At 31.5% G+C, this 27,400-nt stretch overlaps 1 protein-coding gene across 1 annotated transcript in view; it reads left to right on the top strand.

Annotated features, from left to right (window-relative positions):
- The window catches only part of LOC142329227 (uncharacterized), a 197,585-nt gene that overhangs the window by 126,423 nt on the left and 43,762 nt on the right, over nucleotides 1-27,400 (top strand). The window contains exon 9 of the mRNA XM_075373634.1: nucleotides 16,664-16,796. Coding sequence (XP_075229749.1) covers nucleotides 16,664-16,796 — 133 coding nt within the window. The remainder of the gene's footprint in view (nucleotides 1-16,663; nucleotides 16,797-27,400) is intronic.

Raw genomic sequence — 27,400 nt, 5'->3', positions numbered from 1 at the left:
GCTATATAGTATTATCATCACTATCAGAGAAAAAAACGTTGATTCCTCTAATATCTCAGATACTTTACATCTATTACGTTCATAAGAAAGAAAACATCCGTAAGATATTGTGTGATGAAACAACTTATAATATTAGAGGGAGCATCACGATGTTCTCCCGGGACTTTCATAACCAATTCTATTCGTGAAAATAATGGAAAAGATTCATATAAACATATGTTCTAAAATACTTCGTTTGTGAGTTACGTCTAGTGAAAGATTTCCCTCAGTTTTCAGCTACCCCGATGAAATGAAGTTGTACTGAGATTTTTAGGGCGATAATTAAGAGGCAGAATTAGTGATTTCTTCTGGTCTATGACCTGAAATATGAAATAAATTAGGTCTCAGACCTCATTTTAATTATATGACCTCATTTCATAGGGGTAGATGAAATCCGAGCAAAATTTTTCACTAGCCGTAACTCGTAAACGAAGCATTTCATATAAATATATGTTTATATGGACGTTTTTCATTATTTGTACGAGTAGAGTAGGCTATGAAAATTCCGGAATAACTTCGTGGTACACTCTGTATACTGCCTCAAACTCAGAAGGGAAAAACGTTGCAAAATTATTCATTATTAGAATATACAGAATTTTTAAGTTAATAATTAAACATTAAACCACTAAATATATTGTCTTAATATAAAATACCAGAAAGATAAATAATAGAATAAAATAAATGCGACGGTTATTTGTGTACTCTAAAGCTTTCCGCTTTTTTGTTATCTACTACTAAAACAACGTAGCGAACGTACAAATTAATTGCAAGAGATTCAAAAAGAGTAAAGAGTGTAGACCATTAACTACTACAGTGAGTCCACTTATTAATGATACAAAAGCTTGCAAGCCACATCCCTTTCACAACCTTTTACCCTTACACGTAACAACAAAATGCTGAATTGTCCGGGTAAAATGTAAACCCTCAATGTTAGTACTGCACAATTTGTATTCCGCGGAAAGACTGTTCTTCTATTCCATTCTTTGCGTGAGAGTGTGTGTGTGTGTGTGTGTGTGTGTGTGTGTGTGTGTGTATTTGTTTCCCTCTATTCCAACGACCGACCGCTCACTCCCTACCTTTATTGCTCCTGCTTATGTATGTTGTTCGTTGAATAGTCACCCCTCGTTTTATTCTCTTAAAAGAAAGGAAAAAAGGGACCCAAATCTAGATTTACAATTCTGCTATTTTATATTAACCTTTATTTCAAATTAAATGAGGTCGTTTATTATCGGTCTTCACAATTAAAAAGCTATTTGAAAAAATACTACGGTTGTTTGGTTACAATAAAAATATCTTATTTTAAGCCATAAACACAAATGTAAGATATTTTTATAATGAAATATCATTGCATCTTTAAAAGAACGTTGGAATTATTATGGATACAGTATAATATGGAAATTAATATTATTTTAAGAGTTGATTACTTATTTTTTTAAATTGATTTAAAGGTATTAAATTTTCCATTATTAATGTAATCTTGCAATAATCAATGCAGTGTTGGTAAATTTTTATTTACTTGTATTATTATAAAAAAATGCTTTAATAAGAAGTTATTTTTCTAGAAAATTATTAATTCTACGTTTTTATTTAATTTTGCTTCATTATTATTATTTTCACTTGCAGGAAAACCATTAAAAAATTAAATATATATTGAAAAACGCTGGCAAAGTACTGCATGACTTTCCCGACTACACCGGTCAAGTATAACTTTTATGAAAGTAATGAAAAGAAATTGCTTCTCATTTTTTTGTTTTCTGAATATAATGTGGGGGATAAAGCTACTTTAATTTTAATTACAGTTTTTTTAATAATAAAAATTAAAATAGTTAAGAGCCAAAAAACAAAAAAAAAAACAGATTATTTATTATTTAGAAGTGGGGAATAAATTTAAAAAAAATCTTCCTAAAAATATTCATAAATAAGTTAAGCTTTACAGAACTGATTTAAGTAAAGTTTTATATAAATCTAACACCCACTTCAATAAAGGTTAAAATAAGGAAAAGAAAATTTTCAAAAAACTTTCTGCATTTTAGATCCGTAGTCTTATATTAATTTTTTTTTTTTTTTTAATATTTCTTGATAGCTCTATATTTGAAGTATAAACAATGAACAATTTTTTGAAAATTATTTTAAACGAAGAGAGTAACGCATATATTTCAATTTTAAGAGGTGGGGATTAATGTTTCGAAAACAGATTTTTTGGATTATTTATATATGCATTGTAGGTAACAAATTAGCTTAAATAAAGATCTTTCTAAAAAGCTTTGGAAGAAAATTGAAATTGTTGTTTTCGCAATATCCCTCCAATCCCTTAACGAATTTTGAAAAAAAAAAAATATGATCAATGCCCCGAATATGGAAATATTTGAGCCAAATTTGAAGAAAGTCGGTTTGATCAATCCTGAGATACAAAGCAAAAAGCAGTGCGACACACATACGAGTTTATATACAAACGTACGCACAAACATTACTTTTGGTTTAGATCAGTGTTTCTTAACCTTTTAAGTGAGCTACACCCCTTTGAATCTGAAAAAAGGTCTCCGCACCCCATTGAAAAATACATTTCGATTTTTAGGTTTAGAAAAACACGTTTTTTTTTGTGAAATTTATTGTTTAAAAAATGTAAATTTTTTATAACAATATTATTTTTCTTAATGACTAGACTGTTGTTGTTTATCCGAAATAATGCTTGTAAAACGAGGCTCTTTTTTTGAAAGAGCCACTCTTAAGTCATCACTTGCATTTAAGCGATTTCTCGCATTAGATTTGATGTGGAGAAGTGATGAAAATCCCATTTCCCACAGGTAGGTGGTGGCAAATGGTAACTGTAATGCTTCTTTCGCCAACCGTGGATAAATTTCTAATTATATGCACCAGAATTGTTGCAATTCAAATTTTTCGAATTGCATTTGTATGTGGCTATTTTCTCGTATTTCAATTAGATCGTTTTTTTTTTTAATCGCTATTATCCATCAAATTTAGGTTATATAAAAATAGATCCAGTATCCATCTTTGAGTTTTGGTAATATTTCCAGTAGAAAAATATCCATTGAATAATTCTCTCAATTGTTTTAAATGTATTACAATGTCGGGTATAATTGTATTTTTCTCATTTTCCACAATTGAATCAAGCAAAGGAAAGTTTGCAAAATTTCCATTTTCAACTCGACGTATCCAAATTTCTAATTTTCCAATAAATGAAGATAAATTTTCACTAGCTTTTATTATATTTTTATCAAATCCTTGGATTGATATGTTCAAATCATTCAAATGGCTAAATATATCTGCTAAATAGGCTAGTCTCAGAATTGCATCCTTACTCTCAAAATCTTTTACTAAATCACAGTTTTGACTTGTCAGTAACTGAATAATTTCTTCACGCAATTCAAAAACCCTGTTAAGCATGCGGCCCTTAGAGAGCCATCGAATTTCAGTGTGATATAGAAGCACGGTATGCGCAGCACCGATTTCTTCACAAAAGGCACGAAAAATGCGATGATTTTTTTCGATGATATTCACTTCATTTCGATGATATTTTACTACATTTATTGCAGTGTTTAGGTGTTTTTTAAACTTTCTGGTAAAGCTTTCGATGCAAGTACATGACGATGCAACATGCAATGCGTTATTGTAACATGCGGTAATTCTTTTTTTATGTGTGATAAAAATCCAAAATTTTTGCATAACATTGCTGGGGCCCCAACAGTGCATATTGAACCAATCACATTCATTGGTAGTTGATATTTTGAAAAAGAATCTTTGATGTGATTGAAAACATTAATTCCTTTCGAAGTCAACTCCAGTGGCTCACAAAATAGAAAATCTTCTATCATTTCTCTTTCTTTTATATATCGCACAAATACCAAGAGCTGGCTGCAATTATCAACATCGGTTGACTCATCCAGTTGCATGCTTACTTTTAGTGGACTGGCTTTTATGTTGTAGTAAAATATCTTTACTGAGATCTTGAATTCGCGATCGAATTATATCGTTCGATAACGGAATCTGCTGAATTTTTTTATGTGCTTCAGAATCCAATACAGTTTCAGCTATTATTAATGCACAAGGTTTTATTAATTCCTCAGCGATCGTGTGGGGTTTTTTTTCTTTGCACACAAATATGCCACTTGATATGACGCTTCTAACAGGGGCTTTTGAATTGCTGGCTGGCATAATTTTAAGATAGTACCACTGGTATCAAATCGAGCCTTTTTTGACTTCAAGCTGTTCATGCTATGACTTGCACCTTCACCACCATGCAGATTGTTGAAATGCTCTAATAACTTTGATGGTTTGAGATTGGTGTTTCAAAATATCTTGGAACATAAGATGCATTGAGGTCGTTGCGTACCATCTTTTTCTGTTGTACAAGTGAATCCATAAGCAACATACTTGTCGTTCCATTGGCGTTTTTTTGACATAGCAGGGCTCACTATAATCAATTAAATTATTTAGAAATAACGCATAAAAAATAACAAAAATACACCCAAACCTCGTATAACACGGTTTTATATAACACAGATGAATAAATTGTGGCATATGTTTCATTGAAACATATGTTTGTGGCATAAATTGTGGCTCAGGTGTATTTTTTTTAATTAGCGAGAAAAATTCTTACATTTGTATTATCGAAGTATCCTATTCGGGCTTGAATCACTGATCAATACGAATATATTAAATAGGTAAGTAATGTAAATAATCGGATGTTTAAATGCGTACACGTGTACGTCTCAAGAGGGTTTTCAACAAACTGGCGATGACGCAGAACCAATAATAGACTCAGGTAGTGAGTAAGGGAGTGGGAGCGGACGCAGCCAAATCTACCTAACCGTTTTTAAACAAAAAACAATTGGTTGATGTCATCGAAAATTCAAATACATACTTTTCAAATATCGCAAAAATAATATATGTGTATTGTTAGAGGCTTCTCCCGCACCCCCAAAAATACCTTCCCGCACCACCAGTGGTGCGGGAACCCCCGGTTAAGAATCACTGGTTTAGATGATTAGTTGGACCTTAAAACGTAAAGGTTTGCAAAAAACACAATACCCAATTTTTGATATGATCTTACTTTTGCCTTTAATACTTTTACTTCGTAAAGCTATTCTAGCTATATTCGCCACGAAAGTAATAAATACTCATAAATAAAAGAAAATTTATATTTATTCGATGAGAGTTTTCAATCATAAGGCTCATCGCGAAGCCAACAGACAGGAAACGTCCGCTGATTGATTCACAGGTTATTCACCAGTCGATCAAAACAAAGATCTACTGGGTTTAAAGGTCCAGGTGTATGGAAAAAAGGAAAAGACCTAGAATTACAGTAATTAAAATAAGGAATAAGATACCAATACGGTAAACGGATGGTTGGTGAGAAAGAACGATAATTTTGGAAGAAATCGCTTTGACTGAAAATTCATCCCGAAGAAATTTTAAAACCTTACAGGCACTATGGATGCTATATCCCTCGAGAGTTTTGGGCATTTTTATCCAGATTATAATATTATATATTGGTACTGTGTTGACTAGATTTATAATGCAATAAAAATGATCTTTCTTCCAAAAACTAAAAATCCAACAGGAAACAGATACAAAATTTTTAAAGGAAGAATTTTCCCAACCCCGGAATTTTGTACAATGAAGAACTCTCTGAAAGTATTCAAGTAGAATTCTCCCACATTAAAAGTAATGGATGAAGATTAGGAATAAAGGCCACGAACGCAATTATAATCCAAGTGTAAACTCTGACAAAAATATAAAGAAACATTTGGGTACTACACGATAAAAGTACAACAACTTTGTAGTTATTTTTCACAAAAAAGAGAAATTACATTAATAAAGAAGAGTTAAAATAAATTTCTTTCAATATTATTTATCTTAATGCTAATATTTTTTTTCTTTTGTAGATTAATAATAATCCTAAGTCAAAACTTAGAAAACATTATTTATTAATTATATAATATACTATATATCATTTTTAATGATTAATGAATAAATCGATAAAAGTATAATAGGATAATAATAAGTTTAACTTAATAAAATTCTTCCTCTCTTCATAATATTAGATGCTGTCTGGATTTGGGTTAATAGATTTCTGTTAAAAAATTGTCGGAATGATCACATCAGTTTTTACAGTAGCTCATCACGGTATATAAATTCATTTACTTTTTTTCAAATACTCAAAAGAACGTACTTGAAAAAAAATTTAAAAGCTATTAATAATGGTATTTCTGTTTTATGAAAATCTGACTATTCATTTTAGATATACAACGTAATCAATGCTCGACTGTATATAGTATTTTAATCGTGTAGTAGAAAACATCATTCTACATAAAAACCTTATTTTTGCTAGTCTTTTCATGTCATTGATTTTAATTTTATTCTTTTTTCTCCTATTATTGTCTTCTTATTTGTTTCTAAACTGAATTTATTTTCTAGCTATAATTCCTTACGATTCATTATTTCTAACCTAATTTTGTTCGGTTTTCTTAGCAAAAGAACAATATCATCAACGAATTTAAAAATATTTGTTTTCTCTCAGTGGATAGCTATTCCATTTCATAGAAATATAAAACAAGTACTCAATACCAATTAATTAAAAAAAAAAACTCATGAAAAATTTACAAAACTATAACTTTTTATAATTTATAGAATACAGAAGATATTTAAAAAAAATTTTTTCTTTCAGCTTATCTTACAAACTTGGAAATTATTTTTTATTTTTTTTTTACGTAAATAGCTTCAAAGTATATTTATAAGAAATAGTACATTTTAATAATTTTTCAACAGATGACGTCTATTTTTTTTTTAAGAGGTAATTCAAAACTGTAAATTTTTTCCAAGAAGTAACAACTATTCATATCAATTCTCAGTTAATTTGAATAGGAAAACAATTATTTTATTCGAATCGTACTTTTTTTGGGCGCTATTTAAAACTTTGGATTTCTTGGTTATATTTGGCATAGCTTCTACATTGAAAAGAAATTGTTTTATTAAAAATAAACGATTTGGTCTTTTTTTTAACAAAGAAATATAAAGATATTTAAATTTTATTTAGTTTTATACATTTTGTAAAATAAATAATTATAAAAATTTATTTTAAAGTATATAGACAACTTGAAACAAACAAAAAAAAGAATTTAAAACGTAAGCATGATAACTTTAATATAAACTTCCTTAAAATATATAAAAAGGTCTACTCAAAGGTAGGAAGTAGTAAAGAAGTACAAGGAAGGGTGGAGGGAAAATAAAGAAAAAGCAGAAAAATGAAAAAACAGAATTAGTAGATCAATAGAAAGAGAAAAAGAAAGAAAATTAGATGATAAGAAAGGGAAAGTAGAGAAAAATATAAACTTTTTTAATCTAAAAAAAAGTTTATTATTTCTAAGTAAATACGATCTAATACTTCCTTCTGTCAAAATGTTTTTATTTTTTCAAAGAGGAACATATAAAATTTTCAAATTCTCATTCTCTCATAAATAATACAGAGCTCACTATTTTCTTTTCGTTGACAACTATAAAGTATGTAGATAATTAGACATATGCTTTAAAAAATCATTTTCGAAAATGCCACACATATTTTAAAGAAAATCAACCTTCCCATGCTAGGCGTAGAAGAAAATGTGAAAAAGTAATTTCTCATTGACTTCTTTACACAGTCGAATATACAGAGTGAAATTTAAGAATGGAAACAGCTTTATACTGGATATCTGAGAGATATTTGGAGGCAGAAAGAGCAAAAATCTCATTATAGTGGGTTTTTAAATTTTTCCGCCATCTCGGATCCGAAATATTTAATTAAACTTAATTTTTTTAAATAGGAAGAATTTTTTGGTAATTATTTAGCTGAGGTGCCTCACACCGAAATCACAAAAAAAACATATCAAATTCATTCAAAATTAATATTTATTCATTTAATGATGTATTTTGGGTGTCGGTAAATAGAAAATTAGTAAAAATTTACATAGTGATACAAATAACACACGCGTAAAATTTTGTGTATTTCACATATAATTCGCCATAAATGGTGAAATCGTGTTTTATAAAAACAATACTTCCTTTTAAATAAAAATTCGGTCATATGTCCGTGGAAATGGTGTTTGGAATATCCATAACGCGGCACATTGCTTCTTACTTCCCCCCATTGACGTTCGATTGTCTGCGGGGTGCCTCATCCCGAAATCATAAAAAAACATCTCAAATCGTTGTAAAATCTTTTGAAATGTATTTTATGATGGAAATGAAGTGTCGGAAAAGTAGATATTTGAATATTGATACACTCGATAATGCAGATTCACAAACATATGGTACGCTTGCTTCGCTCGCTAACGTTAACTCGTTGTAACTTGATACAACAAGTTATACACACCATATGGTGTGTAAAAACCGCTAGTCTGTCCGCTAGTCTTGCTAGTCTGAAAAAAATATCCTATATTAATTGTTATCCTAAATTAATTAATTAATAATTAATTTCCTAATTAATTTGTTATCCTAAATTAATTTTTAATTTAGGATAGAGGTTTCAGAGGATAGAGATTGTGGCGTGTGTGGTAATGCCATTTTCTCTGACCGGGATTCGAACCCGGGACCTCCGGATGAAAGGCCGAGATGCTACAACTCGCGCCACGGAGGCCGGCAATGCAGTTTGAATTACGTTGAAACAATGCAACTTATCAACTTCTCATTTTACCTTCTTACTTCAACATAGTTGTAACGGTAACATCTGACAGTAATAATGAAAATTAAGTTACAGGCTTAGCGGGTCAAATTTGGGTATTTTTCCTTTCTTCCCCCCCAAACGTTTGTTAGTTTTTCACCCGGAAATAATTCAAAACAGCAGGGTTATTTCTCCAACCTGGTTAATTTTAATATCGATATTTCCTGCTATTTTTAGTTATTTCCAGGTGAAAAACCTGCAAACGTTTGGGGGGGAAAAGAAACGAAAAAGAACCCAAATTTGTTTTGGGTGAAAGTTTTATTATTAGTTTCCTCGTTCATTTATTTAATTTAAATATTCAAATAACAATAGCTTTTTAAGTGAAACGGAAAAAAATAACTCTATCGATGATGCACGGGTATGATGACAGAGTTCGGCATTTACAAGAGATATGTGATTTATTTAATAATAAATTTCCAAACAGAGAACCAGTAAGTAAATCAACTGCGACCAAGACACAGTAAAGCGATTTGAAGAAACTGGTACTGTCAAAGGATCGTTCTCGCACCGGTAGACCAAGAACTGTCACAACTGATGTAAATGCTCATTCATCGATTCATAAAGCTGTTGTCCAACATGAAATCAATTGCTTTTCAGTTAAAAAAAATTCGTAGAATAGATAAATTTAACCCTTACAAGCTACACCTTGTGCAAGAACTTTCGGAAGATCGACCTTTATGTTAAATGGCCATGTGAATAAGCAAACCTGCCAATATTGGAGCGATAATAATCCCAGATGGATGTTGGAAGCTCATACATAGCACGCCTCAGAAAATGAATATTTGGGCGGGAATCGTTGGTCATTGTATTGTAGGGCCTTTCATTTTAGATGGCAATCTTACAGGAGATGCTTACTGCAACTTGTTAACTGATAAAAGTTTACCAAATACCCGGAAAAATGTTGGACAAGAATTAAATAATAACGTATGGTTTCAGAAAGATGTGGCACCACCTCATTTTTATCTAAGGGTACGGCAAATTTTAAATGAACGATTTCCAAATCGCTGGATAGGTAGTAGAGGAGCCATAGAATGCCTTGACATGTCCCCAGACTTTTCTCCACTGGGTTACTTTTTTGGGACCTGAAACATAACGTTAATATAATAAAACCTGTAGACACTGACGAATTGAAAAGAAGATTAATTCACGAATCTGTTCGTGTACCGCCAGACATGATACAACAAGTTATAAACGGATATTACTTGAGGTAAGCAGCCTGCCAAGCTGTAGAGAGGAAGTATTTTGAACATTTATTGTAGAATGGAATGCTTTTAAAATTTATTTTATTAGTAATTTACGATCGCAAATATTTATTTATAATGATAGATTCAATATAGCGGGTCCAAGATGGCGGACAAAAATTCAAAACTCACTATAATGCAGGTTTTTTAAATTATGTAAAATCGGTCCAGTAGTTACGGAGATGTAAGGTAATTTAGAGTGCGTCACCGAACACATAAACGTACATACGAACATCCGGAAAATTTCCATCGGGGTTCCTTAGGTGCCAAAACGTAAAGATCCGGTGAAAACCGTATTTGCCCAAATTACACTACTTTTCTAGACGGAAAAATTATTTTATAAAAATAAACGGGGAAGATGGGAAAGCTAGACGGGAAAGTAGAAATTATCTTATTTCTTGAATTCATGCTCAAATGGATCTAGTTACTGTTAGATTAAACAAAAAAAAACCGGGTTGCAGCGAATGAAAGTCTTAGTTATTTATAATTACTTCACGGGAACGTTTCTATATTGAACTGGTTATTGAAATAGTTAAAAACAACAGACTTGATCATGATAATATAATATAAATTTATGTACAGATACTACCTTTTTAAAACATTTTTTTCATTAACGAAGAATGTATAGTAGTAGCTGAAAATAATTACCGTTATCATTTAATCCAAACATTTACTAAAGTTTTGCGAAATTGTTAATACTACTTGATGATTTGATTAAGAAAAAATTTCACCTATATAGCGATAATGAAAAAGAAATGGCCTCGTGCATACTTATCTATATTTACATTGACGATATATATACTACATATTGCCTGGTTGGCTGCTATGCATCCGTTTTAGGTATTTATCGAAAAAATAACAAAAAAAAGTGTTATGCATTTTTTTCCTAATGCAATTAGGATAAAAAATAGAAAAAAATAGAGGCAAAAAATATTGTTTATAAAGAATTTTATCTTTCTAATTGAATTAAATATTTACTTATATTAAATAAAAAAATAATAATAATATAATTTTCTGTGTACAGAGTACTCGTGTAATAAAGTTAATATTATTTATTTATTTTGAATTTATATTTGAATTCTAACGAAACGTATTGATTTAAATTGCTATCAAATAAATTATTACCTAGAAAAAAAATTGTTAATAAAATCTTTTCCCCAAATTTATGGTATAAATATAGAACCGAAGTACAATAAACCACAAAAACAATTCACTACAATTAAAAATATATTTTATTCCTGAAATATATGAAATAAAATATCGTTCTTAATTTTAATTTTAATTTTAAATTAGTAACGTAGAAATGAAAAATATCATAATTTTTGGGGAATGGGGGGAAAATGATAACCACCTGGTATAAAATTTTATCTTGTTATTTATTTAACCCTTATTAAACTCCTACTTAACTCTTAAAAAAAGTCATAAAAATAAAATATAATTACTTACATTTCATCCTTATTTATTTCCTTTTTTCGAAAGAAAAATTGTACGAATTTTTAAACAATTATGTTTTTTATTCAATAATACTTATTTTTTTTTTTTTTGTAAAAAGAAAAATGTATTTCAGAATAAACCGCTTATTTTATGTTTAATTTGATATAACAACTTAAAAAAAAATTATTACATTCTAAAATGAAAATAGAATTATTCTGAACGATAACAAACTCTGACGAATATAACAAACTTTCAGAAGAATATATCAAACTTTCAGGACATTTTCTACTGGTGAAAAAAAAGAAGAAAATTCATATAAACATAGATTCTGAAACGCTTCGTTAATCAGTGTCGGCTGGCGAAAAATTTCTCCCTAATTTCTGCACCTTTGGTAAAATTAAATCAGATTGTAATTCTTGGGACCCAAATTAAAGGGTAAATTAAATAGTTTTACATGAAATCTGGCGTGAAAAACTTAAAAATAAAAATAGGTTACGAAACTATTTTTAGTAGTTTTTGAGAACTTTAGGGTAAAGTACAAAAGATTGACATCAGAAAACAAAAGTTGACAACACAGTTGTAGGACTTTTCCGTCACGCGGTTTTTTCTGATGTACGGTTTCCACATACGTACACACATAATTTAATTAAAAATATCTATCATTTTATTTAAATACAATATTTTTTGTTTAATTCAATCATTCTAACTAAAGCGCGCACGCATATCGTATTTCATTCGCGCGAGTGTGGCGGTACTAGCGGCTACTTTAAATTAATTTTTACAATTTAAATATGATTCATTAATTTAATTAATTCTACCGTTCACCTGTGACGTCACAATATTACAGTCTACTACAGCAGTAGATCGGCCACTAAGTAGTAGTTCGGGTGTTTAAGGGGGGGGGCTGGGTTAAGACCCCACTTTGACGGGAAACAAATTTGTCGATCCAACGAGATGCTAATAGAAAAAACCGCAACGAAAACGATCCACTGTACTTCTTTCTACAACGTTTAAAAATCATTACTATTTTTTAGAGCGGGGGTGTAATTTAGCAAAAAACATTTTTACATAAAAGATGCTTTTTATATTTTTCACAAAAATATTTTTAAAAAAACAACGAAAATCACCCCTTGGCATCTATAACTCTTCAAAATTAAAAGAAATTTTAGGGTTGGGGTGAAATTTAACAAAATTTCTTTTTTACAAAAGTTCTTTATTTAATATTCAGAAAGTTATCAAAATAAATAAATATATATATAACCTTAATTACGTAAAATTTAAAGACGATTTCGTTTTCCCCCCTGTATTCCCTATCATCTGACTTTGAAGTGAATATTTAATAGCATCAATGCCCCTATATAAGGCGATTTACACGCCAACATACATACATACGTACGCACATTATAGCGGAAATTTTCGATGCCATTTTTCGATTTTCTTGGGTCCTCAGGGGTCAATTCGTGAAGATTCGGTGATAACCGGATATGTCCAATTTTGACCGATTACCCGATAAAAAATTTCGCTTAAGAAACACATAATAATTTTAAGATAAAACTTGTAGAGAATTTGATTTTGAGTAAAATGGTATGAATAAAGTCCACAGAAACTAAATACAAACGCAAGAATTTTGAAGTTTATTAAAAACAAAAGATATTAAAACGTGAGAGATTTTAACTATGTATTAAACGAAATAAAATGTTCAATACTAAAAAAACAAAAAAAATAATTTTATTTATTATATTTTGTACAAACATCCAAAAATATTTTGATTTGAGATCAAATCCACTTTTAACCCCTTTTTTGTGTTACGAAATACTTAACATAATACAGGATTGAATTATGCTAATAATTTTGTTAAACATGGCCCGTTGGTATAAGTATATAATTAAAGTTAATATACAAAAATCCGCTTACCAACAATTGAATTCGAAGCGTTCAAAAGCGCTTTCGGAATTAAAATACATCTTCAGGAACTCTCATATTCATCCTATTTGTAATAATAATTAAAATTTCACATATAAATTATAAAAAATTTCTGATATTTGCTTAAAACAACAGTTGGACCACCAAATTGACAGGACAAAATGGTGGGCAGGACGTTGACATAATTTTATACATATGACGACCAACTGTTACATTTTAAGCAAATATCACGATTTTTTATAATTGACATGTGAAGTTTTAATTACTATTACAAACAGGACGAATATGGGAGATCCTGAAGATGAAATTTAATTCCGAAAGCGCTTGAATGCTTCGAATTCAATTGTTGGTAAACGGTTTTTTGTATATTAACTTTAATGAATTTTACTAATCATAAAAGTGATTTAAAGTGTAATTACAAAACTTCTTTTTATAAATTAATTTTCTCTTGATATAATAGTAATTAAATAAATAGAAAGTAAAGTTATAACTGTAATAATAATTTCCATCTTTATAATGCGGGTAAATTTTTAATTCTATATAAACCGCCGGTAAACAATCATCAGTAATATTACCAGATTTATTTAACATTCTTTAGTAAAATTAAATTTAATATATCTAGTTTTGTCGCGTAAATATCCATTCAAGCACAATATCGGGTTATTATTTTTTTTTTGTGGACGAAACAGGAAAAAAATTTGAGCCTGGAAAAACTTGATTGACCAAAACATGTAGATAGATTTATTTTTAATTCAATTTACGTAGGTAGTTATTTTAACCGGAAAATCTGTCTGTAAAGTAAAGGAGAAATTTTTTTCCAAAAAGCTTTTCATAACATGCAAATGAACAAAAGAAAACTAAAATTCTGTAAACTGTTCAAGCTTAAGAACGAATTAAAGATATCATTATAAATAAATATTTCTCTTTATTTTTTATATTTCCCTTTGATTATTCATGAGTTACTTCAACAAGGATTTTCTTTTTAGAAAAAATATAAAAGTAATAGAATAAAAAAATCTATATTTATAAGATGGCATGACAATCTAAAAATTTACATCAATTTAATGGTAAGTTTACCATTATTCAAAATAAAATTACGATTAGATACGTTCCAAACCGTACAGATTTACCCTCGTTTATTACATTACATACGTTTACGTCATCCCTACGTTGTGTCTAACCCTCAATACGCATAGACAAGAAGATCGGCGTGTTATGTAAACGAGGATACCCTCCATCCCTTATCATAGGCCATTTGAGGGGGGCCAGATAATGTGCACCTGCCCTATGGTATATTGTATCAGTCAAAGGGAGTACGCCAAATTACATGCTCTTCATGCTATTCTCTCCGCCACCTCCCTCAACTCTCACATCACCTTGCATTCGCCCTCCAGATAACAAACATTACACTTGCATTATTTTTTTCAAAATAATGTCACTAAATAGAATAATAACTCCTCTTATACATTAGTCACGCTTAAAGAAGAATGATTTTCTATAACTTTTGTTAAAGCATTAAAGCACAGTAAATGTATAAATACGCTTAGTTTTGAATTTTTTCGAATGCGTATCAAGAATACTACTAAATTGAAAGGAAATCTGAGTATGTTTCTTGATTTTAAATGGTTAGGTTGTTTAGAAAGTTAATTAATTTTTTCATAATTCAATTAATCAAAGTCAAATCCGATTCGAAAATAGATAATATGACGTTCTTTAAGTTTATTACGTTCTTTTTATAAAAAATACTAATCGTTTTAATTATATCATAATCATCTTCTTTATATCCTTCCTTTTTTTATCCTTTTTTATTTTCTTTTATTTATTTTCCTTTTTTATATCCTATATATATTCTTCTTTATATCACATCCCTTCTCTTATGTCTGAGATCTGGTGACGCGATTCATATCCTGCTTACAATTTCTCGCCATAGCCCACGGTTCTCTACCATTCGAATCAATTGTGTTATTACAAATATAAAACGAAAAAAAATGTTATTTTATTTTAAAAACTGTATTTTTAAAACATGATATAAGTTTAATTGGCATGTTAATAGAAATAAAAAAACTAATGTGGACACCATATGACTTCCTTGTACGCCTAGTAAATTATATATACATATTTTTTAAAAATAAAAAGAACATAAAATTTTATTTCATTAATAACTTCTGATATTTTTTCATATTTATTTATTTTTTTTAGTGTTATTGTTGAATTTATATTAATCGTAAATTTTTTTATACAATCAGAGGTTAATAATAATTAATAAATCAATATATTTGGCTATAACTCTGGAACCCATTAAGATAATTACCAGTTATGATATATCTTGAAAAGCTCTCAAATGAGGGCTTATTACTGCAGTTAAGAAAATGTTCAAAATCCAAATTTTTTGTATTTTGGGTTTTTTGGACACTTTTCGTCCAATCGATTGCAGTCAAAAGAAGAGGTGCGCAACTAGATATTATAACAGTCCTAAATCCAAAATTTCAACTTCCTACGGCTAATCGTTTTGAGTTATGCATACGCAGATACATACGTACAGACGTCACACCGAAACTAGTCAAAATAAATTCAGGGATGATCAAAATGGGTATTTTCGTTGAAATCTGAAATCCGAATTTTTTCGCGATCACAATACTTCCTTTACTTCGTACAAGGAAGTAAAAATAAGCTACCTGTTGTAAACCCAAATAAAACAATTTATTAGACATGTTTAAAGCTAATTAAAAATTAATTGGATATCTTTTTGCCAGATCTTGACGTTATATCTTCCATAAGATACATATGTTTACACATAACACAGAAATGTTTATATAATAGCGGGATACATTCCTAGTTGCGTATTATTTAATCAACGTGTTCAAAATAATGCGCTGATTTCATTTTTATGACAAGTTTTATTGTTAATTTACTTTCATAAATCTAATTATAGCATAGATATTAATTTAATCAACATACAACACTTATTTTTATTAGTACATTATGTTTTCATTAAAACGTTACAATAACTTACATATGAACAATATAAAACCGTACTGATTTTTTGTAAAATCTTTTTTTCTGTTTAATATAATTTGTAAATATCGTCTGAAAAGACGAAGAAATAATTTAAAAAATAAATAAATAAAATCTTAATAAAATAAAAATCTTAATCCAGTTATAGCGAAGAAAAAATATTGGATGTATTAGTATAAATCTGAATGTTACAGTGCAAAAAACATACTTTCAAAGGGAATAGCTTGTAAATATATTATTTTCTATTAATTCAGAACTATATGAAAATAACTTTTTAAAATATTTATATTCTCAGGTATGGTTTCAAAATCAAAGAGCGAAAATGAAAAAAATTCAAAAGAAAGCTAGATTGGATTCAAAAAGTAATGGAAAAGATTCAGATTGCAGTGATGATAAATGTGAAAAGCCCAAAAAGGATGATGATCAGAGTAAGTAATAAATCTTCATATTTATTTAATTATTTATTAGTTTACTGTAATATAAAATTCTTTATTTGGACAAAAGTGCTAAATATTTTTTAAATACTAGTATATTGCGAAAAAAAGCAAACATTATTTCTCTTTCCATTGTTTATCAAATCTGAGAGGTGTCTAATTTGTTGCTGCTAAAATGATTACATGTTAATGGGTTCTATTCCGGGGTTCCAAGACTAGAACTAAAAATGAAAAACCTTTCAATAAGATAGAATAACTGATCAATTGAACCTATCCGTAGAACTTCTGTTTTAAACAATTCCGGTTTTTCATAGAGTAATCATCCGTACTTCTCTGTCTAAAGAGTGAGATTCCTTAAATCATAACAAGAATATTATGTTAAAATAAAGAAATAGATTGTAGAATTAGTATAATATACTGCCTAACAATTTTTATAGACAAAAAAAAAATGTTTTTAAATTTGAAAGTATTAAAAAAATAAGTTTTTTTAAAAAGTTTATAACTAAATGAAAAAATAATAAATTAGACAAAAAGAAATAACTCACTTGAAATTATGGATCAAGAATGGTTGACTAGAAACACATTATAACCAACAGTTAGAATTAAGACAACCAAAGGTGCCTAATCCACGAAAAGATGAAAGTTTATCTGTTCAAATATTGTTCTTAAATGTTAAAACAGAGAAAAGAGACTAAAAAACTACAATTATTTATCCGTATTTATCTGTTAACATCCAAATATATTTGATAAGATCTATTAAAACGAAACTTTATTTAATTAACCCATAATATAACGAGTTAAAAACTTTTTCTAGGATTGTATCTAAATTAAATACAAATATCACAAGAAAGTTTCTGGTAAACTGAAAAAAACTTTATTGTATTTTCTGAAAAACGGAATTACTATTTTTTACTATATGAAAAATATTAAATTTATATAAAAGATTAAAGTTAGAGTTAGATAAAAGTTAAAGTTTAATGTAATTATATAGAAATGTTATTTCAATTAAATATCTAATCACATATTTAACATATTATTCACGACATATCTGAACGTTGTGTATTTACGCTAAGTAAAAATGTAGAAATAAATACGCAATTCGATTTTTAAACAGTCGTAATCAGAAGTTTTATAAAAGTAAATAAAAAATAAAATTTAATTAGCAAAAGAAAAAAGAAAAATAAATGTTTCCTGTATTTATAAGTTAACGAAAAGAAAGTAATTGAAAACAAAATAATATAATCTTACCATGAATAATCTAAGACAAAAATGAAAGGTAGATTTATAAAGGCTGTCGAGTAATGTCTATCCACATTTTAAAAAATTTCTTAAATATTTTTATTGTAAAAATTACAACAATATTAAACGATACACTTTTATTAACATAAGATCAACTATTATGAATATTAGAAGTTTTTCTATTTTTCTTCCTTGAATAAGTATTAATAATTATATAAGTCATTCGTTTACTTAAAGCAAGATGAATTGAACAGGACATTGTAATAAGTCGATGGAGAAAATTTTTTTGTTGTATAAACTTATATTTTGTTTTCCGCTTGGACATTGTTTTTTTATGTTAAAAATGTTTCATTCATAGTGTTCTGTCATTAGGCCACGTCCTGTCATGGCTGCTGCTCTCCACATTGTTCTGTCCTTTGCTAACCTCTTTGTTTCCACATATTTTCCATTTTCTTTAATCCCATCCATCATTTGATATCTCTTACTTCCTCTTCGTTCCTTACCATTCACCAACCTTCTATCGCATCCACTAATAAACGCCTTTATGTAGGTACACGTTTTTTTTATTTTTATTAACTCAAAAGTTTTTTTTGCTGTATTTTTATAATGATTTATAATAAATAATATCTTTATGTTGATGATAATTGTTAATCCAGATAAACGTTTAGTTATAGATATTTTTTTTACGTAAACCGTACTTAAACGTTCGGTACTTTCTGATTAAACGGAGGCTACCTGTTTTCAGAAGGAAGAATGATGTTTTTAAAAAACTCAAACATTTGGTTAGGTTATATTAATCTAACCAAACTTAACCTACGCTTGCTTCGCTCGCTAGTCAAGGTTAGCAAGCGTAGGTTAAGTTTGGTTAGATTATATTTATAATTATATTTATTTATTATATAAAAGTAAACACAGTAAAAGACTTTATTTATATCTTAAACCTAACAATTGCAGGGCGCTGTGTTAGAATGGCCTCCGTTTAATCAGAAAGTATCAAATGTTCTATTTATGATATTTTAATTGGAATATTTCTTCTATAAGCTTACTTATACTTATTTAAATTCGATTACAAAACTACTGATCTGGAAAAATTCAGCTTTTAAGAATACTGAAGAAGATGGTTGAAAGAAAAAGAAACCTTTAACTTTATTAATGGCAAAAATTTCCAAAAGATTTTAAAAAGTTGACAATACACTTTTAGGACTTGCCCATCACACGGATTTTTCTGATGCACGGCTTACACACACAACTTAATTTAAAATATTTATCATTTTTTTAAAGATAATATTTTTTATTTAATTCAATGATTCTAACTAAAGTGGGCATACCGTAATTCATTCGCGAGGGTGTGGCCGTACCAGCGGCCACTTTAAGTACTTTTTTACACTTTTAATATTATTAATTTATTTAACTTTACCGCTCACCTGTGACGTCACAACATAAATGACTACAGCAGCTGTACGTCAGTGATACACTACCGGTCCTTGTGGTGAGAGGGGTATTATTGACGCAGTATACCCACTTAGTCAATAGTTTATTTAGACCATTGTTTTTTTGGATGGGGTGTGATTTTGAAAACTTTTTTTTTGAAAATATTATTTTTTAATTGTTAACAAATGTGTCTAAGAAAAATAAGATCTTAATTAGGTGAAATCTCGAGAAATTGAGGGTGGTGACCTTGCTCCACCTTGATCTTTTAAGTTGAAAATTTAATGGCATCAATGCCACATATATAGAGGTAATCTGACCAGATCAAAACCGATCGAATAGTTCTGGAGATATAAGGTGATTTAGAGAGCGACACCGAACATACACACGCACATACGGAAAATTTTCATCCAGTTTTTGGGTTCCTTAGGTGTCAAAACGTAAAGATCCGGTGAAAACGGCGTATTCCCGAATTGAACAGATTACAATATTTTCCCTTCTGAAGCTATAGCGCTAGACGGAATTGGTTTGCTGGTATTTCTTCCGCCTCCACCCCATTCGGTCGCCCTGAAGTATAAGACCGAATGTCTGCGCCACAAACGGCTATTGAGCCTCGAACAGTTTACTAAATAGCTCCTAGAGCTAACCTAACAGCGTGAGTGGAATAAGCGAGGTGCAATACATCACTTGTTAGCGTGTTCCAACGCTCACTTGTCATGTATTACTAAATTGGGTAAGCGCACCCCATCAAAAATACTATAATATACGACGTCAATAAATATAAAATTATATTGTCAAGGACAGCAATTCGCTGCCACGCTTAGGTCACTGAGAACCAGCAAGTTGCTGTCCACCATTTTACAGCACTTGGAGCCATATTTGGCTGGTGGTCAGCCATTCTAAGGGTTAGCTGCCCAAAGCAGTGCGGTAAGAGTTTTCCCTTAATCAACTACTGATGCCGATTGAACAACGCAACCGCATCAAAGAACTCCCACACGGTCCGACAATGCGGCTCTTGCCACATTGACTCGCCGCTTGTGAGTGGCCAATTTTCCTCTTGACCTCCAATTTCCAGGATGGCTCGTTTTCTCCCCCCCCCCACATTGACAGCATGGCAGTCAAACATCAGGTTTCGTTCGACTGGACCTCCTCGCAAACGCACAGCTCATCAGTTAAGAGGCGGAACCTGAACAGATATTGATTTAAATTGACGTGGTTAGTGACCACCTGAGCACCCGTTGCCCTTAAAAACGAACTCGAGGCACACCATCCCCCTCAAATCCTAAATAAATTTATACAAGAATCTTCCCTTAGGCGTGGTGTTCCATTCCAGCATCATTCTTCCATCATGAGGCTCTGAAGCTCCTTCCGCAGGCGGGAGATGGGCAACTGTTCGAAATTTAGAACGCATCCAAAATACCTCGGTCTCCCGACCTCTTCGCAATCTTCACATGGCTGCCCAAACTTTCTCCAATAAATCGATTGGTAGAGCCTTTCCCAATACAGTAGTAACCTCGTAGAAGGTTGTTTTAAAAACGCCAGTGCAAACAATTAAGGATCTACGCTGAGCACCCTTAAATTTTGAAAAAGTGCTCTGTTCATGTCCAATCTATGCGCCCAAACGTGTGCCGCATTAGAGGTTCGAAGACACTTCGGTACACCATGTATATTTGACGGCCTGACAGCCCTTTGTCTTTCCGAGCAATCCTCCTAAGCTTGTGCACCACAGAGCCGGCTTCCGCCGCCACTTGTTTAATATGATCGCTAAACAGAAACTTCTCATCAAGCAAAACACCTAGATACTTATGAACCCTTACTCGGCTGATTACAAAGCCTTTATATGTCTAATATGGGGGTTTCAACTGTATGATAATTTGTTTGCACTCTTGAGAAGCATATACTTCATCTTGGACACAGAAATCTTTAAAATTTGAATGTCCATCCTGCCCTCTGTGGTTGACAAGGCCGCCTGCGCTCCTTCTAGTTGCGGTCGTGAATTATCACGAACTAAAAGGAGACAGTCATCGGCGAAAGCCTAGGCCGTGACTCCTTCTGGCAATGTCAATCACAGAAATCCGTCAAAATCAGGTTCCACAGCAAGGGACGGATAACGGAATCCTGCGGGCTTCCCCTGGTTATGGATTTTTCCACAACTAGGCGCGAATCTTTCAATAGAGCCGTAGCAGTACGGTTAGACAAATAGTTACGTTCCACGGCCTGTAGGGCTACGGAAATATAGCGGCGTTTAAACTCATAGGGGACAGAACTCCAACGCAAGGAAGGAAATGCTGCCTTTATGTCAATAAAAATTGCCAAAACTTATTTACAGTCAGCGTTTTTCACCTCAACAAGATCATTTAAAATGCAATACTCGGTGCCAACCCCTTTCAGCGCTAGACGGAAAAGTAGAAGTGGTGACAGCCAACTAATCAACATTTAAAATGTTTTTTAAACGACATAATTTAGTCGTTTAAAAACGACTAATTTTGTTTTTTAATCTTGCAGTTCAGTGCATTCTTCTACCACAGAGATTATAATATATGTTTGTTCGTTTGAACTACCTGACCCAATTTGCCTTATATAAATTGTTTAAATTACAAGAGACTCATGAAAAATAAAGTTATTTCCAAGAAACTAATGTTGGTAATTGTTAACCCATTCCACATAGTGAATAAATTGGTGTCATACCATAGCAGATGAAATGTCAACCGCTTTCAACGGGCTTAGTAGACAGATGTGAGCAGTATTTGATAGAGTAAAAAAATGGCAAGAAACAGCTGAAATAAAATATCATATATCTATATATTTGAAATCCGATTAATATATAAAAAATGTCCCTATTCTGCTCGTCACAGAATTTTGTTCTTGAAAGTAGAATAGCTATTTTTATTAGACTAGACTATGTTAGAATTTTCAAGTCAGGTCCTATATACGTTGTAACAAGACCGGTATAACGGATCTGAGTAACTGATTCCCACCAATTAAGAAGAAAATAGTAGAAAATAATAATGGGAAGAATCTAGAAAGGGGCTAAAAAAAACATTTTAGTAACGGTAACAGATCCGTTTAACAATCGTCCTTTGTTATAAAGCCCACTGACACACCTAAACAGATGTTGTTCCGTGAGAAGAGTTACTGGACCGGGGTAGGCATTCCATGTGAATATGTGAGGGCGGACGATAATTCTCATGTTTCGAGTTGGGTCCCGTCCGGCAGGTAAAGAAGATAGAAGTATAAATACTCCGGGAAAGACCAGTTGAGATCAGCCTAAGTGGGACGTTATGATGTCAGTTCTTCGAGATGTCAGTCTGCGAGAAAGTATTCTGCGAGGAGAAAAGTGAAGAAGCGAATTTCTAGTGTGAATTAAATTCGACACGATTAAGATGATGTCACAAATAATTCCAGTGTGGACAGTTCATAAAAAAAACAAGAAATGGTTCGCTCAGTTACTGTTAGACTATAAGAGATAATATATTAAATCACATTCGTAAATTGTTAGGGTAGTATTATTTGTAACAGCAAAGGTATTTGCAGTAAAAGAACTTTATAATTGTCTAATCTACCGTACCATTGTTGTTAATACAAGATTAGTGGTTGAAAAGTGTTAAGACCAGCAGTCATGCTAATGTCTTTTGTCAATGTGGCTGAATTATATTTAACTACCTGTAAATAAATCCTGACGATTACTTTAAATTCTGATTTGCATGTAATCACTGTTTTTTTTATATTATTATTTTGGTTGTGAGTACTATGATTATTATTTGTTTACTATTGCAGTTTATTACTATTATTATTGTTTGCTGTTGACATTATTATTGATTTGTCTTATTTTATTTATGTCGCCCGGTGCCCCGTATTTCAACAACGGAACCACCGCTCTTCAAGCGACCGGCGCATTACTCGGCAGGACACCCCTTTTAATCACCCCCCCCCCCATCTAATCAATCCTCGTGTAGCAATCTATTCGCTAGGATGGATGGAAAAGCTAGCGTCACTACGTGAGTGGTCCAGTAGGAAGGTCTCATCGAAAGCACATCAATCGTAACAGAGTCATTGGTAACACGATGAAGATCTCTCATGAACTTTTCTTCTGTGGCTAAAGTATCCACACCCTTAATAAGCACATGAACCCGCCTATCTCCTCTACCTCCCAACACCGTCGTAACACCATCTACCTTCTCGGCAATCTCCCTACAGAGCCGCTCAGCATCGTCTCCCTCGGCCCGTACTCGAAGGAGAAGTTCTTCCCCCTGACCTTGACAGGCCGAGAGGACACCAGACTCACTCGGCGATATGTTGTTCTTAACTGTTCGCAGAAGGTCCGTATAGGACCTCCCCGCCGCCTTCACGACAGCGATCGTTGTAGGCGGCTCCACCGGCCAATTGGAAGACGACTCTTCAGCACCTGCTCACCTGATGCCCTGTCGTCAAGGAACACCTGGAATTTACAACCCCTCCTTCTGCCAAAATATTCCGTCAACCAGCGGAAGTAGCTATCGATCCGTCCAGCAGGCCCGCAAAAACACTTCCCACTATTCCCCATCACCACATCAGGGTTGGCCTTCATAAGACAGTAAACTATTCTGTCTTCCCCCTTGGCAGAGTCAACGACAATAAAGTAAGTGGTTCGCCCAACATCAACCCCATCATCAGATAAAACAGTGGTGCTCGACCTATCGATAAGCATTTGTCCCGCTTGTAGACCGCCTTTACCAACCAATTTCCCAACCCAAGATACCCGAAGAAGGGCTGGAGAATGCTAAGGGTGGCCAAAATTCACCGCTAAGTTCAGTAGCCACGTCTGAGAGGCTTCACAAATTTCCCCGAGATCTGTCACCAGTTGGCCAAAAAAAGAATTTTTCGGCCAACTCCGTTGAACCAGTCGAAAAAGAGCTTCATCAGAGACTCCTTCTCCAAGGGCCTGAAATAAGTGATCCTGATTACGTCCTCCATCAGGCATCTGAATCAAACTCCCACCCGTGGTCTGAGTGGCCACTTCTTGAAGCAGCACAGCCCGCTGAGATCTCACACCTGCCTGTGCAGCTTCCTCCATCATTTCCGGCCAAGCGGGATGCTTCGCCTGAGGCTCTGTACCAATCTCGTCTAAAGCGTCGTTAAACATTTCAACCATTCGAGTGAGTCCGTCCATGTTCAGGGAACACTATTTAATCTCCGTGTTTGTGTTCACATTTTGTTTCATAAGCAAACTCATCTTCCTCACGTATTTAAGTAGACCTTATGTATTGAAAGCCCGCCGTTGAAAGCTTCTACCTTCGCTATCAGTTCCCCTCACTTCCACTGGCTCCCCCTCTTCCATGTTGGACGCTACCTTTAACAAACCGGGTCTCCCTTGATCAGAAACTTCTTCCCTGTAAGACAAGAAGCCCCTACACAACGAGCCTTCGGCTTCTTCTTCTCTTCAGCACTTATTTATGTTCTTAAACTAATAAATTGTAATTATATATAAAGATTTTCAATAGTCAATCTCTCAATGTCCTTATCGAACCGCAAACACGCGACATATATATATATATATATATATATATTATCAAGCAGGACATTAATGTATTAAATTAACGATTAAACTGTATAGTAGTAATAATAATATTTTTTTTTAAAGTAAATAAATTTTAAAATTGTAAAGAGAGCACACAAATACAGAACACTGTATTTTATTATCTTTTTTATTGTTTTTTTTTTTTTTTCTAAATAAGGCTTATTAGTGTTAAAAAGAAATTTTATAGCTTTATTTCCAATTTTATTGCTCACTGAAATAATTTTATATTTTCCATAATAAAAAATCCATAATTTATAATCCCATAATAAAATCTATAATAAAATAATCAGTGATAAAAACCCGTTATAAAATCTCATAATAAATAAAAATTCTGTCCCAGTAAATGCATTAGAAAGCGGATTAGTTAAGAAAGAAAAAGTATTACACCGCTGTAATGATTTCTAAAGTGCTACACCGAGACTAGTTTTTTTTTTATGTAACTGGATTTTTTTTTACTGACTTTTTTAAGATAAGTACGGTATAGAGGAGGGAAATGAATTTTCTTTACGTTTTGAGATATGAAAAGTACGAAAATACCATTCACTTAAATTTTGATTCCATAAATATATATAGAGGCCTATGTATAATATTTGTGGCTCAAAAATCTCTAAACCTACAAAATCAGTTTCATTGCAATTTACATATGCTTCTTTTTTTTTTTGTTTAACCTCCGGGTCCGCAGTCAAGCAATTCTTTTCGCAGAGGATGAGATGAATGTTTTGTAGCGTGTGTGAAAAATGTCATGCGTGACCGGGATTCGAACCCAGAACCTCCGGGTGAAAGGCCGAGACGCTACCACTCTCGCCACGGAGGCCGGCAATTTACATATGCTGTCATGGTGTATTCGAAGTTGTGCATTTGAAAATTTGATAAATATTGGTGGAGTCGTTCTTGAGTTACGTTCATTTTAAAGTCAAAAAAGGATCTTTTCCGTTATCCGTCATCACCGAATTAAATCATGCACTTAAAATAATGTATTCATAAAAATTAGCTTCATTTAACATAAATCAAGTATGCTAGATCGCAGCAAATTCGGATTTATTGAAAGTACTTTTTACCAAAGCTTTTTATAAAATATTTTTTAATACTTTTTTATTTCAAATATTAAGCTAACAAAATTTGTGTGTTATTGTTGTTCATTTTAAAATAATTAGCTTAATATTTGTTCTATACTTAAATGAAGTTGTAGTTTGCATGAAAGTATTAAGTTAAGTGATGATTTAATAATACGTAATAGTAGAACGAAAAAAGGTGAAGATGTAGCCAAAAATCTCTTTTTTTGCTCTAACTTCGGTTCCTGTGAACCGATTCGCTTGAAAATCCATAGGACTCCATTCCCAATAGGTTTACCTCACCCCAACAAGTTTTGTCAAAATCGTTAAGGTTTACGTCCATTAAATCGGACGAAAAGATCTTATGCATACATATGTATATAAACATGACCGGATCCAGTATCAATTTCCAAATTTTGGGAAATCCGCTAAAAAGCAGTATGATGTCTATAATTGGTTATTAAGTTTGTTATCTTTAATATGTATACAAATCCTTAAAAATAGGAATCTTGTAACTATTTTATAACATTTTACTTATCAGGATTTACTCTGATTGTGCTGTTTGTTGTTGTAATATCCTATAATATACTGTCAAACTAGAAAAAAAAAAATCACGTGATTTTTGGCGGGCAGTTATGTTAATACTCAGGTTTCATTTGCTCCTTTTTTTTTTTTTTTTTTTTCTAAAAGGAGGAACTTTACATTTTGTTAAAGGAGGAATTTTAAATGTTTAAATAAAAATTTTCACTTTTTCTCACTTTTTTGTTACTCTTGTGAATTGAATTGGTCTAATGCCCTATTTTTGGTGAGTATAGTTTTCATCCTTCAAAGACTCAACTTGTGTTTGTTACGAATATATAATTAATTGATGTAATAATTATATATATATATATATATGAATTACAAGTTCAGAGTATAATAAAAATAATTTATATAATAAATAAATAAAGACTTTTATTTATTTGATTGAATCAGTGAATAATAAATATTTAGAATAATTTAACCTAACCAGGTATTGAACCAAGGCGGTATATTATTCGACATTTTTGGTCCTCCGGTCTGGGGATCTGAACCAACGACCTATGGATGTAATTTAAAAATCATTTTATTATATTGTAAGACAAAGAAAATTATCAAAGGATTGAAATTGTGTTAATTTTTATCTCTGTATGAAATAAATATAAAATTCTATTTTTCTTATTATTATTAGAATTGTTGCGCCCACTGAGGAGCACATTAATCAATACATTATTTCAAAATCTTTGAACGAGTTTGAGAATGAGCAATCTGCTTCTTCTTTTACTTCCAATATTTTTTCATAT

This window comes from Lycorma delicatula, chromosome 8 (genome assembly GCF_047948215.1).
Source record: "Lycorma delicatula isolate Av1 chromosome 8, ASM4794821v1, whole genome shotgun sequence".
Taxonomy (NCBI): Eukaryota; Metazoa; Arthropoda; class Insecta; order Hemiptera; family Fulgoridae; genus Lycorma; species Lycorma delicatula.
The sequence above is the reverse complement of the archived record's forward strand: the minus strand, read 5'-3'. Positions and strand labels throughout refer to the sequence as shown.